The following is a 17,158-nucleotide window of genomic DNA, read 5'->3' as shown; positions in this document are numbered from 1 at the left end:
GCTCTGGAAAGAAGAAACACTCGAGACTAGAAAGCAGTGAATACAGTACAGCTGTGGCATTGCTAGTCTACTGGGGCGGGGGAGCTAGAGGAGGAGATGGAACGAGTTGAAACGATAGAGGACTGGATTGCTAGAGAGGATTTTGGAGACGGGAAGAGGAACTTCCTCTTCCGGCTCACGCAGGGGGAGATGATGGCGTCGGAGGAGCCTCTTGTGCTGCTTGGAGGGTGGAAGCGGCTCCTGGGAGGTGAGTGGAGGGAAGGTCGGAGGAGAAGCCGGGAGCAAGTTTGGGTTCCTCCACGGCCTGGAAGCAGAGAAAGCAACGAGGGTGAAGCATGTGGGCTGCTGCTGTATCTTCTTTCTCTCCCCAAATGATGCTCTCCTTTTGCTGCATGATTTAAAATAGCTGCCTGTGATTTTACCAATGGGGGATTTGGGAGATTTAAAAAGTCTTTTATTTCATGTTTCTTAATCTCCCTCGGTCTTCGGGTAACCCTTCATTCCTTGTGATGTTATTGACAAGTTGCTTTCCTGGCAAGCGAGGGGTTTCATGGGCAAAAAGGAGGCTTTCAATCTTGCATAGGATTTGGGCACCATTCTCGTCTGTTAGAGCAGGGGTCTCCAACCTTGGCCACTTTAAGACCTGGGGACTTCAACTCCCAGGGTTCCTCCCAGAGCAAAGCTGGCTGAGGAACTCCGGGAGTTGAAGTCCACAGGTCTTAAAGTTGCCAAGGTTGGAGACCCCTGTGTTAGAGTCCCCCACCTTTCTAAAATTAGATCAAACAAATTGAGTGAATCCACATCTGAAACATTTTGAAGAGTGAAATACGCATAGTTCTTGTACACAGATAAATTTATAGGTGTGTATTTATACGTGTATCTGTATAAACCTCAGTATTTTCAGGTATTTTTTATAACACTTTGCAGTGATAATAATTTGTGATCTACCCAAGCAAACAAGAGAATTTCATGATTCGAAATATGAGTGATATTTGAACTTTGATTTTGCTAGTCTTCTATGTGCCTAATAAATCACAATGAATGTTAATGATTAAGCAAGCATTTTGATATCTTTGCTTTTTCATAGTAATATATGGATGGGTTGTTGTTTTTTTTGCTTTTTCCCCAGGTTCTGCAGTCATTTTTTAAACAATAATGAAATGAATCCATTAATATGAATCTTATATACAAAGAGGATGCCAAGTAGAGCAGTCTAGAAAACGCAGAATGAGAAGAAGCATTAAAATGCAAAACAAACCCATCAATCAAAATTCCACATCTTCCAGAAAGTGTTAAAACTCTTCCCTTTCCTCAGCAGATGGAGGGAGACAAAGGAGAGAATAACAGGAACAGGATTTTCAAGTGGAAGAAATAGATTATGTGGAACACAATGGAACACAATGTAAGCCGCCCTGTGTCTTCGGAGAAGGGCGGGATATAAATGTAAATAAATTTTAAAAAAAACCTGAAGAAAATATTGCACGAAAAGGTAAAAAGATACAATTACCAAATTCAAAAAAAGCGAGAAATAGAAAAGATCCCTTGGACAGCCAAAGGCATTAATGAAAGCCCTTGAGGAAGGAAAAAGTGTCTTGAATCAAAGCACCACCAAATAAGGGATCAGAAGTATTTTTTGCCCCCTCATAAATCCAAGAATATCAGTGTTGGAAAAACCCCACAGACTGCCTATTTTGGGAAAAACACAGATAGCTGATCACAGTTAATTTATGCACAGAAGGATCCATCCCATGAAAACCCTAACAAATGCTTAGAGACTGGTAAAAGCTTTATTCAGAATAGGACTCCCATGACTCATGGAACAGCCACTGCAGGAGGAGGAGCTCTACCAGTGTTCCCAATGTGGCAAAGGATTTAGCATGCACACCAATTTGGTGGGACATAAGAGGAGTCACACAGGGGAGAACCTTTTTGAATGTCCTGATTGTGTGAAGAATTTCACTTGGAATTCTGACCTGGTTATACACCTGAGAAAGAAACCATATGAGTGTCCTGATGGTGGGAAAAGGTTCACTCGGAATTCTGAGGTGGTGATACACCAGAAAATGCACATGCAAGAGAAACCGTATGAGTGTCTATTTTGTGGGAAAGGTTTCACTTGGAATTCTCACCTTGTGGAACATCAGAGGACTCACACAGGAGAGAAACCATTTGAGTGTCCGGATTGTGGGAAAGGTTTTTCTTGGAAATCTGACCTGGTGAAACACCAGAGGATTCACATGGGAGAGAAACCGTACGAGTGTTCAGATTGTGGAAAAGGTTTCAAGTCTAATTCTCATCTGGTGATACACCAAAGGATTCACACAGGTGAAAAACCATATGAGTGTCTGCAGTGTGGAAAAAGGTTCATTCAAAATTCCCTCCTTTTGCGACATCAAAGAACTCACACAGGAGAGAAACCATATAAGTGTCCAGATTGTGGGAAAAGTTTCAGTCAGAGTTTTGACATGGTGTTGCACCAGAGGACTCACATGCAAGAGAAACCATACGAGTGTTCAGATTGTCAGAAAGGTTTCAGTTGCAATTCTGACCTGGTAAAACACCAGAGGACTCACACAGGAGAGAAACCATACAAATGTCATTGTGGAAAAGGTTTCAGTCAGAATTCCTACCTGGTAAAACACCAGAGGATCCACACAGTGGAGAAACCATACAAATGTTCTGATTGTGGGAAAAGTTTCAGTCAGAATTCCTACCTGGTGAAACACCAGAGGACTCACATGGTAGAGAAATTCTATGAGTGTTCAGATTGTGGAAAAGGTTTCAAGTCTAATTCTGATCTGGCAATACACCAAAGGGTTCACACAGGTGAAAAACCATATAAATGTCATTGTGGGAAAGGTTTCAGTTGCAATTCTGACCTGCTGAAACATCAGAGGACACACACTGGAGAGAAACCGTATGAGTGTCCAGAGTGTGGGAAAGATTTCTTTTGGAAATCTGACCTGGTGAAACACCAGAGGATTCACACGGGAGAGAAACCATATAAGTGTTCAGATTGTGGAAAAGGTTTCAACTCTAATTCTCATCTGGTGATACATCAAAGGATTCACACAGGTGAAAAACTGTATGAGTGTCTCCAGTGTGGGAAAAGTTTCATTCAAAATGCCTTCCTTTTGCGACATTGCAGGATTCACACAGGAGAGAAACCATATAAATGTCCAGATTGTGGGAAAGGTTTTAGTCAGAATTTTAACATGGTAATACACCAGAGGACCCACACGGGAGAGAAACCATATGAGTGTCTGGAGTGTGGGAAAAGTTTTAGTAAGAATTCCTACCTGGTGGAACACCAGAGGACTCATACTGGAAAGAAAATGTATGAGTGTCTTGAATGTGGGAAAAGTTTCACTTGGAATTCCAAGCTGTTGAGACACCAGAGAACTCACACGGGAGAGAAACCATACGAGTGTCTGTATTGTGGGAAACGTTTCAATCAGAATTCCCACCTGGTGATACACCAGAAAACACACACGGGAGAAAAACCATACCAGTGTCCAGATTGTGGGAAAAGTTTCAGTCAGAATTTCTATCTGGTGATACACCAGAAAACTCACACAGGAGACAAACCATATCAGTGTTCAGATTGTGGGAAAAGTTTCTGTTACAATTCTTACTTGGTGAAACACCAGAGGACTCACACAGGAGAGAAACCATATGAGTGTCTTGAATGTGGGAAAACTTTTAGTTGGAATTCCAGTTTGGTGATACACTGGAGGACTCACACAGGAGAGAAACCATATGAATGTCCTGATTGTGGGAAAGATTTCCGTTATAGGACTAGCCTTATAAATCATGTAAGGTTACACATAGGGGAGTAACCATTCAAGTAGCTAGATTGCAGACAGTGTTTCACACAAAGTTCCTCCCTTGTCACACACAAGAAATTTCACATGAGGCAACATTTGATGTGTGTAGAGGAGTCTTGATTTTCATTTGTTGTCTCTCATTGGAAACCCAGCTGAACAATTAAACATTTAATTACTTGCATGATTCTTTTTAGTGAATTTTGTCTTAGTATCAAACATGAGGGATATGAGATGATGAGATGGAGGGGACTTTGTATGTCATCTAGTCCAACCCCCTACTCAAGCAGCAGACCCTATAGGAGTGGTGTCATACTGGATTTCTTCAAAGGCTGGATCAGCATTGTAGTTCTGGGGTTGGATGGAGGGGAGGAGGACCAGGTGGGGAGACAGGATGGACTCATGCAGCAGACCCTATATATCATTTCTGACAAGTGGCAATTGAGTCTCTTCTTGAAAACCTCCAGTGATGAAGCAACCACAACTACTTAAGGCTAGCTGTTCCATTGGTTGATCATTCTCTGTAGAAAATTTCTCCTTGTTTCTCCTTTGAATCTTTCCCTGATCAGTTTCCATCCATTATTCCTTATCTGGCCTTTGGGTGTTTTGAAATGCAGGTTGTTCCCCTCCTCTCTGTGACAGTGCCTCAAATATTGGAAGACTGCTATCATGTCACCACTAGTCCTTCTCTTCACTAGACTAGTCCATGCCTAGTTCTTGCAACTGTTCTTCATATGTTTCAGCCTGCAGGCCTCTAATCTGATCTGAGCTTCCTTTCTCTGGCCCAGTTTAGTAGTTCACGTTTATGGAATTGAGGGGAACTGCTTTGCTGAGCGAGAGAAAGCCAGTGTGGTTCTGTAGAAAGTATGTTTGCCATGTTGAGTTGTTTCTATATATAATAAAGGTGTTGGGTTCTGAGCCTCCAGCACCAGGAAACGGCAAGCAGCACAGTTTGTTTGATGTGTTAAATATAGGCTTGGACACTCATCATAAAGTGACTGTGATCAAATTTGGCACTAACTGCTGCTGCTTTTCCACTGCTTTAAACCACTGTGCGAACCTGCCCCGTCCTGCGGCTTCCGGATGCCGCAAAAAGCCTAGAAGCTTTTGCCGCGCCTGATTTGTCTTTTTGTTGGCTTGCCTGCTTTCGAGCCAGTTTGTCAGTAGACTGGTGGTACCCCATACCTCCAGCTAATCAGCACCCCAGCTGATCAGCACCCATTCTCCAGCTGATTGTTGGCCCAGTTCCTCCACCGCCTGCTGCATCCCACACCGCGTAAGCTTCACTCTTAAAGCTTCCCTTGGTTGTAAAGTTAGTTTTGGAAAGTTACCATCAGGTGGATGGTGACAGGTTTGGTGGAGAAGCTGAGAGCAAGTAGGTCTGCTTGGTTCACTCCATGGTGTAGAAGCAGAGAATCAACTAGACTGAAAATTGTCAGCTGCTGCATATTCCTTCCCATATTTTATTGCACCGGTGCTGCAGTCCTTAACAACTGATGCCCACAATTTTCTACTGGTTGGAAGATTTAAAAAGTCTCCTTCAAATGAAAATTGATTCCTTTGGATTTTATTGTTTTGGCAACATTACGGGACTGGTCTGCTACGGGTCTCTTCTGGGATTTTACTTTTATTTCTATGTTTAGCTAGCAAAAACATTTTTTCTTACTGGAGCCCCATCAATGCAGGGGTGAAATCCAGCAGGTTCTGGAGAACCAGTAGCAGAAATTTTGAGCAGTTCAGAGAACTGGCAAATACCACCTCTGGCTGGTACTGGGAATGGAGATTTTACAATAACCTTCCCCCAGGAGTGGGGAGGGAATGGAGATTTTGCAGTATCCTTCCCCTGCCACATTCACCAAGCCACACCACATCCACCAAGCCACGGCCACAGAACCAGTAGTAAAAAAAATTGGATTTCACAACTGCATCAGTGTATTAGCCAGGTTCATCTGTGGTTAAACCACTATTTTATAAAAAATAACACTGAGGATATTAGAAATTCTGTTTTATTATATATAAATGGTAGCAGAAGATTGTCATGTAGCCACACAGCTTGGTAGCAGAGGAATTGTTGTTTTTGTTTGTTTTTTACGTTTATATCCCGCCCTTCTCCGAAGACTCAGGGCGGCTTACACTATGTTAAGCAAATAGTCTTCATCCATTTTTATATTATATACAAAGTCAACTTATTGCCCCCCACAATCTGGGTCCTCATTTTACCTACCTTATAAAGGATGGAAGGCTGAGTCAACCTTGGGCCTGATGGGACTTGAACCTGCAGTAATTGCAAGCATGTTTTGACTGCACTGATTGGAATATTTTTAAAGATACCTCTGTAGACCTGGATCAACTCACAGATACTGTAACATCATATGTCAGCTTCTGTGAAGAACTATGTGTAGCTACAAGGAACTTGCGAATATACAGTAACAACAAACCTTGGTTCACACCCAAACTTAAGCAGCTACGACATTCCAAAGAGGAAGCCTACAGAAAAGGTGATAAAATGCTGTACAATCAGGCCAGAAATGCACTAACAAGGGAGATCAGAGCAGCAAAAAGAAGCTACTCTGAAAAGCTAAAGAATCAGTTTTCAGCAAATGAACCAGCAAACATGTGGAAAACTCTTAAAAATATCACTGGCTATGGCAAACCTCCTTCCCAGGCTGAAGGTAATCAACAACTGGCAGATGACCTGAATTAGTTTTACTGCAGGTTTGAAAGGAAACTACAGCCACCTATCTTCACAACCCCCATCTCAGACACACCAACAACAGCCAAGCCTCCTACAACTGACCCCATTTCATTGGGTTCACAAGCCCTAGTGATCACAGAAAAGGAAGTGCAGGACCTATTTCACAGACAAAAGCCAGGAAATGCTCCAGGCCCAGACAAGATAACTCCTTCTTGCTTAAAAGTCTGTGCTGACCAATTGGCCCCCATCTTCACCCATATTTTCAATAAATCACTAGAGATGTGTTATGTTCCTTCTTGCTTCAAACGCTCTACCATCATCCCAGTGCCGAAGAAGCCCACCATCAAGGAACTGAATGACTACAGACCAGTTGCTTTAACATCTGTAGTCATGAAAACCTTTGAAAGGCTAGTGCTTTCCTACCTGAAAACCATCACGGATCCGCTGTTAGACCCCTTGCAATTTGCATACCGAGCAAATAGATCAACAGATGATGCTGTTAATATGGCTCTGCACTACATCCTACAACATCTTGAGTCTCCAAAGACCTATGCAAGGGTCCTTTTTGTAGACTTTAGTTCAGCATTCAATACCATCATTCCAGACATTCTTCTAACTAAGCTAAACCAGCTACAGGTACCGGAACAGACTTGTAAGTGGATCACAAGCTTCCTAACAAACAGGAAGCAGCAGGTGAAGCTAAGCAAGATCACATCAAATACCTGTACAATTAGCACAGGGGCCCCCAAGGCTGTGTGCTCTCCCCACTTCTCTTCTCTCTGTATACCAATGACTGCATCTCCAATGATCCATCTGTTAAGCTACTGAAGTTCGCAGATGACACAACAGTGATTGGTCTCATTCGAGACAATGACGAATCCGCATATAGACGAGAGGTCGAACGACTAGCCTTGTGGTGCAACCAAAACAATCTGGAACTGAACACACTCAAAACCGTAGAAATGGTGGTAGACTTTAGGAGAAACCCTTCCATACTTCCACCTCTCACAATACTAGACAACACAGTATCAACAGTAGAAACCTTCAAATTTCTAGGTTCTAGCATATCGCAAGATCTAAAATGGACAGCTAACATCAAAAACATCATTAAAAAAGGACAACAAAGAAAATTCTTTCTGCGCCAACTCAGTAAGCTCAAACTGCCCAAGGAGCTGCTGATTCAGTTCTACAGAGGAATTATTGAGTCTGTCATTTGCACCTCTATAACTGCCTGGTTCGGTTCTGGAACCCAACAAGAAAAACACAGACTTCAGAGGATAATTAGAACTGCAGAAAAAATAATTGCTACCAACCTGCCTTCCATTGAGGACCTGTATACTGCACGAATCAAGAAGAGGGCCGTGAAAATATTTACAGACCCCTCGCATCCTGGATATAAACTTTTTCAACTCCTACCCTCAAAACGACGCTATAGAGCACTGCACCACAGAACAACTAGACACAAGAACAGGTTTTTTCCAAAGGCCATCACTCTGCTAAACAAATAATTCCATCAACACTGTCAAACTATTTACTGAATCTGCACTACTATTAATCTTCTCATAGTTCCCATCACCAATCTCTTTCCATTTATGACTGTATGACTATAACTTGTTGCTGGCAATCCTAATGATTTATATTGATATATTGAACATCAATTGTGTTGTAAATGTTGTACCTTGATGAACGTATCTTTTCTTTTATGTACACTGAGAGCATATGCACCAAGACAAATTCCTTGTGTGTCCAATCACACTTGGCCAATAAAAATTCTATTCTATTCTATTCTAATAACAGACTGTCTTAGCAGTCTGAGCCACCAGAGGCCCTGTTAGGTTCAATTGTAAAGGCAGTCCTCATTATTTGTTCCCTGAGCCTTCAAAGTTACTATGGCACTGTAAAGACAGATATACACTTAGGCCACAGATAAGTGGGCATCGTGGCACTTCTTCGGTGACCACATTTCAGTAATTCCTGTAGTTCTGAAGATGCAGGAAAAGGAGTTGCACCAATTAGGGTGCTGCCAATCAGTCCACATTTGGGCCATTCCATGTCAAGTGGTCTGATTTCAGAAGACTCCCCTGCTGAACCTGACTGTTCCAGTTGCCACTGCAATTCCAGGGGCTCTTGGGTCATTAATTGAGGACCTCATATGATTTTGATGTGGGAAGAGGTAGGTGTCCCAGGCAAGGTAGCCAGCAGGTGGGAGTTACAGGCAAGTGGGTGGTCTCCAGGCCTGCTCCTTTCTGGGAGAGGAATTGAAAGCCAAGTGTTAAAGCTCAATACACCTTAGATCAGGGGTCTCCAACCTTGGTCCCTTTAAGACTTGTGGACTTCAACTCCCAGAGTTCCTCAGCCAGCTTTGCTGGCTGAGGGACTCTGGGAGTTATTATTATTATTTATTATTTTATTAGATTTATAAACCGCCCTTCTCCCGAAGGACTCAGGGCGGTGTACAACTTGTTGAAGTCCACAAGTCTTAAAGGGACCAAGGTTGGAGACCCCTGCCTTAGATCAGCTTTCAACAAACTAGTGCCATCCAAATGTTTTTCGGAAGCTGCATAGGAAACCACAAGACCTTTATCAGCTTTTATGATGCACCACCTGGCTAATCTTGTGAAGGTAAGTAGGGTCAGGCATCACTCTTCAAGCTTCCCTCACTTCGAAAGCTAGATTTGGGGAGTTAGCATCAGGTGGATGGGGAGTTTAGGACAGGTTGGGAGAGAAGCCAGGATCAAATCACCAGGACCGGATGGATTACACCCCAAGGTTCTGAAGGAACTGGCAGACGTGATCTCAGAACCACTGAACTATATCTTTCAAAGATCCTGGAGCACAGGGGAGCTGCCAGAGGACTGGAAAAGAGCTGATGTAGTTCCCATCTTCAAAAAAGGAAAAAAAACAGATCCAGGAAACTACAGACCTATCAGTCTGACCTCAATACCGGGGAAGATTCTGGAAAAGATAATCAAGCAACGAATCACCGAACACCTAGAAGCAAACAAAGTAATAACCAAAAGCCAACATGGGTTTGTCAAAAACAGATCATGCCAGACTAATCTTATCGCATTCTTTGACAAAATGACAAAATTAGTAGACCAGAGGAATGCTGTTGATATAATTTACTTGGACTTCAGTAAAGCATTTGATAAAGTAGACCATAACCTACTACTAGATAAAGTAGAAAAATGTGGGTTAGACAGCACCACCACCAGATGGATTCGTAACTGGCTGACCAACCGCACTCAACGTGTAGTCCTCAACGGAACTACATCCTCATGGAGGGAAGTATGCAGTGGAGTACCCCAAGGCTCTGTTTTAGGCCCAGTACTCTTCAACATCTTCATCAATGACTTGGACGAGGGATAGATGGGGAACTCATCAAATTTGCAGATGACACCAAGCTGGCAGGAATAGCCAACACTCCAGAAGATAGGCTCAAGTTACAGAAAGATCTTGACAGACTTGAACATTGGGCGCTATCTAACAAAATGAAATTCAACAGTGAAAAAGTAAGGTTCTACATTTAGGCCAAAAACAAAATGCACCAGTACCGTATATGTGGTACCTTGCTCAATAGTAGTACCTGTGAGAGGGATCTTGGAGTCCTAGTGGATAACCATCTAGATATGAGCCAGCAGTGCAGCAGCTGTTAAAAAGCCAACACAGTTCTGGGCTGCATAAACAGAGGATAGAATCAAGATCACGTGAAGTGCTAGTACCACTTTATAATGCCTTGGTAAGGCCACACTTGGAATATTGCATCCAGTTTTGGTCGCCACGATGTAAAAAAGATGTTGAGACTCTAGAAAGAGTGCAGAGAAGAGCAACAAAGATGATTAGGGGACTGGAGGATAAAACATATGAAGAACGGTTGCAGGAACTGGGTATGTCTAGTTTAACAAAAAGAAGGACTAGGGGAGACATGATAGCAGTGTTCCAATATCTCAGGGGCTGCCACAGAGAAGTGGGAGTTGGGCTGTTCTCCAGAGCACCTGAGGGTAGAACAAGAAGCAATGGGTGGAAACTGATCAAGGAAAGAAGCAACTTAGAACTAAGGAGAAATTTCCTGACAGTTAGAACAATTAATAAGTGGAACGACTTGCCTTCAGAAGTTGTGAATGCTCCAACACTGGAAATTTTTAAGAAAATGTTGGATAACCATCTGACTGAGATGGTGTAGGGTTTCCTGCCTGGGCAGGGGGTTGGACTAGAAGGCCTCCAAGGTCCCTTCCAACTCTGATGTTATGTTATGTTATGTTATGTTATGTTAAGTAGGGCCGTTTTGTTCGCTCTACACTGTAAAAACTATTCCTGTGCTCTGTGGGAGTCAAATATGACTTGATGCAGTGGTAGGTTTCAAAATTTTTTAATACCGGTTCTGTGGGTTTGGCTTGGTGGGCGTGGCATGGCTTGGTGGGCATGGCAGGGGAAGAATACTGTAAAATCTCTATTCCCTCCCGATCAGCTGGAAGTTGGGAGGCAGAGACTAGATGGGGGAGGGACCAAATCAGAATTTTTACTACCGGTTCTCCGAACTCCTCAAATTTCTGCTACCGGTTCTCCAGAACTGGTCAGAATCTGCTGAAACCCACCTCTGATTTGATGGCACAAAAGGAACCACAGAATTAATGAAACTATTTTGCAAACGCTTCAGAGTGGAAACAGAAGGAGCGTGTTTTTCAGCCTTATGTCAGTAGATGGCGCTCTACCAATGAGCGACACTCGTGACTGGAAAGCAGTGAATACAGTAGAGAAGTGGCATTGCTAGTCTACTGGGGAGGAAGAGGCTCAGTTGAACCAGTTCAAACGACAGAGAATTGTATTGCTAGAGGGGATGTGGAGGAGACGAGATGAAGAGCAAAGTATCTTCCTCTTCCGGTTCGCCCACGGGAGGATAATGGCGTCGGGGAGCCTCTTGTGCTGCTTGGAGGGTGGAAGCGGCTCCTGGGAGGTGAGTGGAGGGAAGGTCGGAGGAGAAGCCGGGAGCAAGTCGGGCCTTTTGGGTTCCTCTACGGCGTAGATGCAGAGGAAGCAACGAGGCTGAGGCATCTGGGCAGCTGCTGCTGCTTCGTATTCATATCCCTTCCCAAATTTTATTCCTCCGGGGCTTCGGGATTTAAAACTGCTGTAAGAAAACCGATAGAAGTGAAGGAGGTCTGAAAACTTTGGATACTTTCTGAGGGCACTCTGGGTGTGATTTCCCCGAAGCCGACAGGAGAATTTTGTGATTTGATTTGATATTTGGATCTGCTAGCCTTCTACATGCCAAGTGAATCATAATTAATGTTAGAGGTCAAACTAGAATTTTGAAGTTTGTTTTTTCATGATAACATTCGGGGTATTTTTGCTGCTTTTGCATGTCCTGCAGCCGTTGTTTAAACAATAATGAAACTAACTCATTATATGAATCTTACAGACAAAGAGGATGCCAAGAAGAGCACTCCGGACAACCGACAATGATTAAAATGCATTAAATGCATTAAAATATAAAACAAGTGAAACAAATCAGTCAAAATCTTCCACTTCCTCCAGAAAGTGTAAAAACCTGTTCCTCAGCACATTAGACAATGGAGAAAATTATGAGAACAAAGCTTTAAGCTGAACCATCCCGTGAAAAGCCAGACAGATGTTTGGATTGCAGCAGAAGCTTTACTCAGAACAGGTCTCCCGTGATTCGTGGAAGGACCCATACTGAAGAGAAACTCTACCAGTGCTCCCATTGTGACAAACATTTTAGCATGCACGCCAATCTGGCGATACACAAGAGGACTCACAGAGGTGAAAAATTATATGAGTGTCCAGCTTGTGGGAAAAGTTTCAGTCAGAATTCCCACCTAGTAGAACACCAGATGACTCACACAGGAGAGAAACCATATGAGTGCCTGCATTGTGGGAAAAGTTTCAGTCGGAATTCCTTCTTGGTGGAACACCAGAGGACTCACACAGGAGAGAAACCATATGAGTGTCCAGATTGTGGGAAAAGGTTCAGTCAGAATTCACACCTGGTGAGACACCGGAGGACTCACACAGGAGAAAAACCATACGAGTGTCCTGAATGTGGAAAAAGATTCAGTCGGAATTTTGGCTTGGCGATTCACTGGAGGACTCACACAGGGGAGAAACCATACGAGTGTCCGGATTGTGGGAAAGATTTCAGTGTCAGGTCGAACCTTATAAATCATGTAAGGTTACACACGGGAGAGAAACCATTCAAATGCCCAGATTGTAGGAAGTGTTTCAGACAAAATTCCTCTCTTACCGCACACAAGAAATTTCATATGAAGCAAAATTTGATGTGTGTAGAGAAATCTTGAATTTTGTTTCTTTTCTCTCTTGGGAAGCCCAGTTGAAAAATTAACCATTTAATTTGTTGCCTTAATTGTTTTACTCAAATATGTCTTAGTATCAAACATGAGGGAGGAGATGTGAGGGTTCTTTCTCTGGTGTTGTGTGGTTGTTTCCTTTCACAGTGTCCAGGGGAATTGCCATTCTGGGCCAGAAAAAAGGCACTTAGATCTCTATTAGGTGTGTTTGCCACCTTGCGTTATTTCTAAATATAATAAAGGTGGGATATAGATATGTATTATATATTTTTATTTATTAAGAAATTGTGTATGGCAACCCAACCCAATGTGACTCCATATGACTTCCAGCAATAAAACCTTAATACATAAACCAATAAACCCTGTATATAGAAAATGGTAAAATTCAAAGTCTCCACATTTAAAATGTACTTGTCCTGCAAATACAGAGCATTTCTAGCAGGGTTGGTGGTAAATTGATGATCTGGGAATATCAAAAAGGTGATTCTTGCTTTTGTTCAATTTATAAGTGAACCAGGCCTCTTGGCCTTACTAATTATGTTCGTGTCTGTTGTCATTCTTGCTCAAAACTGGTTATCTTTCTCCTTGAAAGGAGTTAAAATGGAGAAGTTCACAGGATTAGCGGCATCTAAATTTAATTAATATAAATTTCCAAATTTATACCTGGTTCCAAATAAAGCTGCTGATATGCAGGCATCTCGTGTTATCCCAGTGCTTAGCTAGATCTTCCTTCCTTTCAGAAGCCTGCCAATACACGGGGAAGTGTGCTTCATACGGAAGGTCTGCAACGAAAAAGGCTGACTTCCTAGCTCCTATTCAATAGCAATATTTAAGGCTAGGTGCATGCCCATCCTAGCTGACTTGTAGAACGAATAGAATAGAATAGAATAGAATTTTTTTATTGGCCAAGTGTGATTGGACACACAAGGAATTTGTCTTGGTGCATATGCTCTCGGGAGTACATTAAAAAAAAGATATGTTCATCAAGAATCATAAGGTACAACACTTAATGATAGTCATAGGGTACAAATAAGCAATCAGGAAACGATACCAATATAAATCGTAAGGATACAACCAACAAAGTTACAGTCATAAGAAGGAGATGGATGATGGGAACGATAAGTTTAATAGTGCAGATTTAGTAAATAGCTTGACAGTGTTGAAGGAATTATTTGTTTAGCAGAATGATGGTGTTTGGGGAAAAACTGTTCTTTGTCTAGTTGTTCTGGTATGCAGTGCTTTATAGCATCGTTTTGAGGGTAGGAGTTGGAACAATTTATGTCCAGGATGGGAGAGGTCTGTTAATATTTTCACAGCCCTCTTTTTGACTCATGCAGTTTACAGGTCCTCAATGGAAGGCAGGTTGGTAGCAATTGTTTTTTCTGCAGCTTTAATTATCTGTTGAAGTCTATGTCTGTCTTGTTGGGTTGCAGAACCAAACTGGAGAGTTATGGAGGTGCAGATAACAGACTCAATAATTCCTCTGTAGAACTGGATCAGCAGCTTCTTGGGCAGTTTGAGCTTTCTGATGCATGCAAAAATAAGAAAGGTAGGAGAATAATGTCAGGTACCGTATTGGCTCTTGTTAGAATGCGGTATTGCTAGCTGACTCTGCCCACAGGCTGGAATTCAATCATGATGGGGCTCGATATTGACTCAGTTTTTCATCTTTCTGAGATTGGTAAAATGGGAACCCAGATTACCAGGGACAATATGCTGACGCTAAACCAACTGTAGTGAAAAACACAGCTGGGTAATATATATTTGTTAGGTGCTATTACTGTAATGAAGAAATCGCTTTAAAGGGGATGACTTTGAATTGCACCCGTAAAGGAATGAATCCAGTGCAGCTCGCACCACAAAAACTAACTAGCTGGCTAACTAGGGGCCTCCATTACTGTGTGCGCTGCTACGTTCTGCACCCGTTGAAGTTTCTGGGTGGTCCAGTGCAGTGATCTAAACAAGTGGTGACCAAGTCATGAGTGACCCATGTGCAAGTCCTCCCTGGCCCAGGAAAGGGCACAAGTGGCGCACTAGATGAATCTGCAAACCCCTCCCCCAGCCATCGAGAGCTGTGAGTCCAAGAAGACCCCCAGGTTGTGCACTAGGTCAATTGACAAGGGACTACATGAGTCCAGGACAAACAACACCTTTATCTTCTTTTATGATGCAGTATCTGGCTAATCTTGTGAAGGTAGGTAGGTACAAGCTTCCCTCAGTTGTAAAGGTAGTTTTGGAAAGTTACCATCAGGTGGATGGTGAGTTTCAGACAGGTCCAGTGGAGAAGCTGGGAGCAAGTAGGTCCGTTTGGTTTACTCCATGGTATTAAAGCAGAGAATCAACTAGACTGAAAATTGTCAGCTGCTACATATTCCTTCCCAACCCATATTTTATTGCACCGGTACTGCAGTCCCTCAAACTGATGCCTACAATTTTCTACTGGTTGAAAGATTTAAAAAGTCTCCTTCAAATTAAAATTGATTCCTTTGGATTTTATTGTTTTGGCAACATTATGAGACTGATCTACTACTGGTCTCTTCTGGGATTTTACTTTCTTTTATTTCCATGTTTAGCTGACAAGCACATTTTTTTCCTACTGGAGCCCCATCAGTGTATTAGCCAGGTTTATCTGTGGTTAACCTACTATTTTATAAAAAATAACATTGAGGATGTTAGAAATTCTGTTTTATTATATAGAAATGGTAGCAGAGGATTGTCATATAGCCATACAGCTTGGGAACAGAGGAATTGTTTCCCTATGACTATCATTAAGTGTTGTACCTTATTATTCTTGACGAATGTTATATTTTCTTTTATGTACACGGAGAGCTTATGTACCGGAGGCAAATTCCTTGTGTGTCCAGTCACACTTGGCCAATAAAGAATTCTATTCTATTCTATTCTATTCTATTCTATTCTATTCTATTCTATTCTATTCTATTCTATTCTATTCTATTCTATTCTATTCTATGGTTTAGTTGTATAGGTTCAGTCCTCATTATTTGTTCCCTGAGCCTTCAAAGTTACTATGGCACTGTAAAAGCAGACATACACCTATCCCACAGATTTGTGGCCATTGTGGCACTTTTTCAGTGACTGCATTTCAGTACTTCCTGTAGTTCTGAAGGTGCAGGAAAAGGAGTTGCACCAATTCGGGTGCTGCCAATCAGTCCACATTTGTGATCCTATTTGCAATGTTCCCAGCTGACTTTTGACAAGGGGATGCCAGCAAGCCGCCAGTCATGATCCCGTGAAATTGCCTTTAACAATGTTCTGTCCCCACCAACCACAACCAAGCAGACATGCGAGCTGACTATATCTGCCAGCAATTTACTCCGATGACAGATATCAGTTCTGGCAACGAACCTGCAATTGCCTGCCAAGTTCTCCTATCTCCTCAGACCAGCGTAACTGCAGTTCAGAAATAAACAGAAGCCAAAGTCTTAGTCTCAAAATATTGCAGCCGAAGTTTCCAAGAGTCAGTTTTTGTCCATCACAAGAAGCTATAGAGCAGCTCCTCCTGCTTTTATACCCTGTGGGGTGTGGCTCCATGACTCAGCACTCTCTAGGCCTGTCCCACCCCTTCTTTTGTTGTTCCCGCCTTTCCTTTCTGCGATACCTGGGATCTAACCAGGACTGATTGTCAGCAGCTGCGTCTTGAGGCATTTCCTGGGAGGGGGAAGGTGCGGGAGAAAGAGGCCTCGTCATCTCCTCCACCTGGCCTGCAGAGCCAGAGAGGAAGGTCCTGCAGAGGGAAGCCCTGTCGGCTCTTCCCCCTCACTCTCTGAGTCACTCTCTGCCAGGAGGCTAGGCTCGGGGGCTGAAGACACAACTAACAACCCATAGTGATTTGTTTAAGATCTGCAGAGGAGCAGATGTAAATTGACATCACCCTTAATAATCTGGCTTCTTAGTAACACAGATTCCAGTCCCAAAGACGGTCAGTAAATGAGGGCAATTTGAATGAGGATGTCACCAGAGGGCTTGTGGACAGTATTTTCTGCCTTTATTTGCAGGTGAGGATGTCGATGGGGAAAACTGTGGGTTCAATTCTTGATAGAATAGAATAGAATAGAATTTTATTAGCCAAGTGTGATTGGACACACAAGGAATTTGTCTTGGTGCATATGCTCTCAGTGTACATAAAAGAAAAGATACGTTCATCAAGGTACAACATTTACAACACAATTGATGATCAATATATCAATATAAATCATAAGGATTGCCAGCAACAAGTTATAGTCATACAGTCATAAGTGGAAAGAGATTGGTGATGGGAACTATGAAACGATTAATAGTAGTGCAGATTCAGT

At 42.6% G+C, this 17,158-nt stretch overlaps 1 protein-coding gene and 1 pseudogene across 2 annotated transcripts; both read left to right on the top strand.

Moving 5' to 3' along the window:
• The first annotated feature begins 171 nt into the window (after nt 1-171).
• LOC131193471 (zinc finger protein 850-like) lies at nt 172-12,836 on the top strand. Of its 2 annotated transcripts, XM_058173654.1 has the most exons (3): nt 172-247; nt 1,130-3,774; nt 12,325-12,836. In XM_058173654.1, the coding sequence occupies exons 2-3, from the start codon at nt 1,815-1,817 to the stop codon at nt 12,834-12,836; spliced, it is 2,472 nt and encodes an 823-aa protein (XP_058029637.1). In that variant the 5' UTR covers nt 172-247; nt 1,130-1,814. The 2 variants fall into 2 exon arrangements, with proteins under 2 accessions (XP_058029637.1, XP_058029636.1); XM_058173653.1 differs by lacking the exon at nt 12,325-12,836 and having other exon boundaries at nt 182-247; nt 1,316-8,834.
• A 1,440-nt stretch (nt 12,837-14,276) lies between these two features.
• The window catches only part of LOC131193527 (zinc finger protein 585A-like), a 48,007-nt pseudogene continuing 45,125 nt past the window's right edge, over nt 14,277-17,158 (top strand).

Source organism: Ahaetulla prasina, chromosome 2 (genome assembly GCF_028640845.1).
Source record: "Ahaetulla prasina isolate Xishuangbanna chromosome 2, ASM2864084v1, whole genome shotgun sequence".
NCBI lineage: Eukaryota > Metazoa > Chordata > Lepidosauria > Squamata > Colubridae > Ahaetulla > Ahaetulla prasina.
The sequence above is the reverse complement of the archived record's forward strand: the minus strand, read 5'-3'. Positions and strand labels throughout refer to the sequence as shown.

What these genes read in the sequence shown, in the direction of transcription:
- LOC131193471 (XM_058173654.1), top strand. Translation starts at nt 1,815, where the DNA reads ATGGAACAGCCACTGCAGGAGGAGGAGCTCTACCAGTGTTCCCAATGT. An exon ending in ACCATATGAATGTCCTGATT is followed by an intron (nt 3,775 to 12,324) that starts GTGGGAAAGATT and finishes ATGAGTGTCCAG; the next exon opens with CTTGTGGGAAAAGTTTCAGT.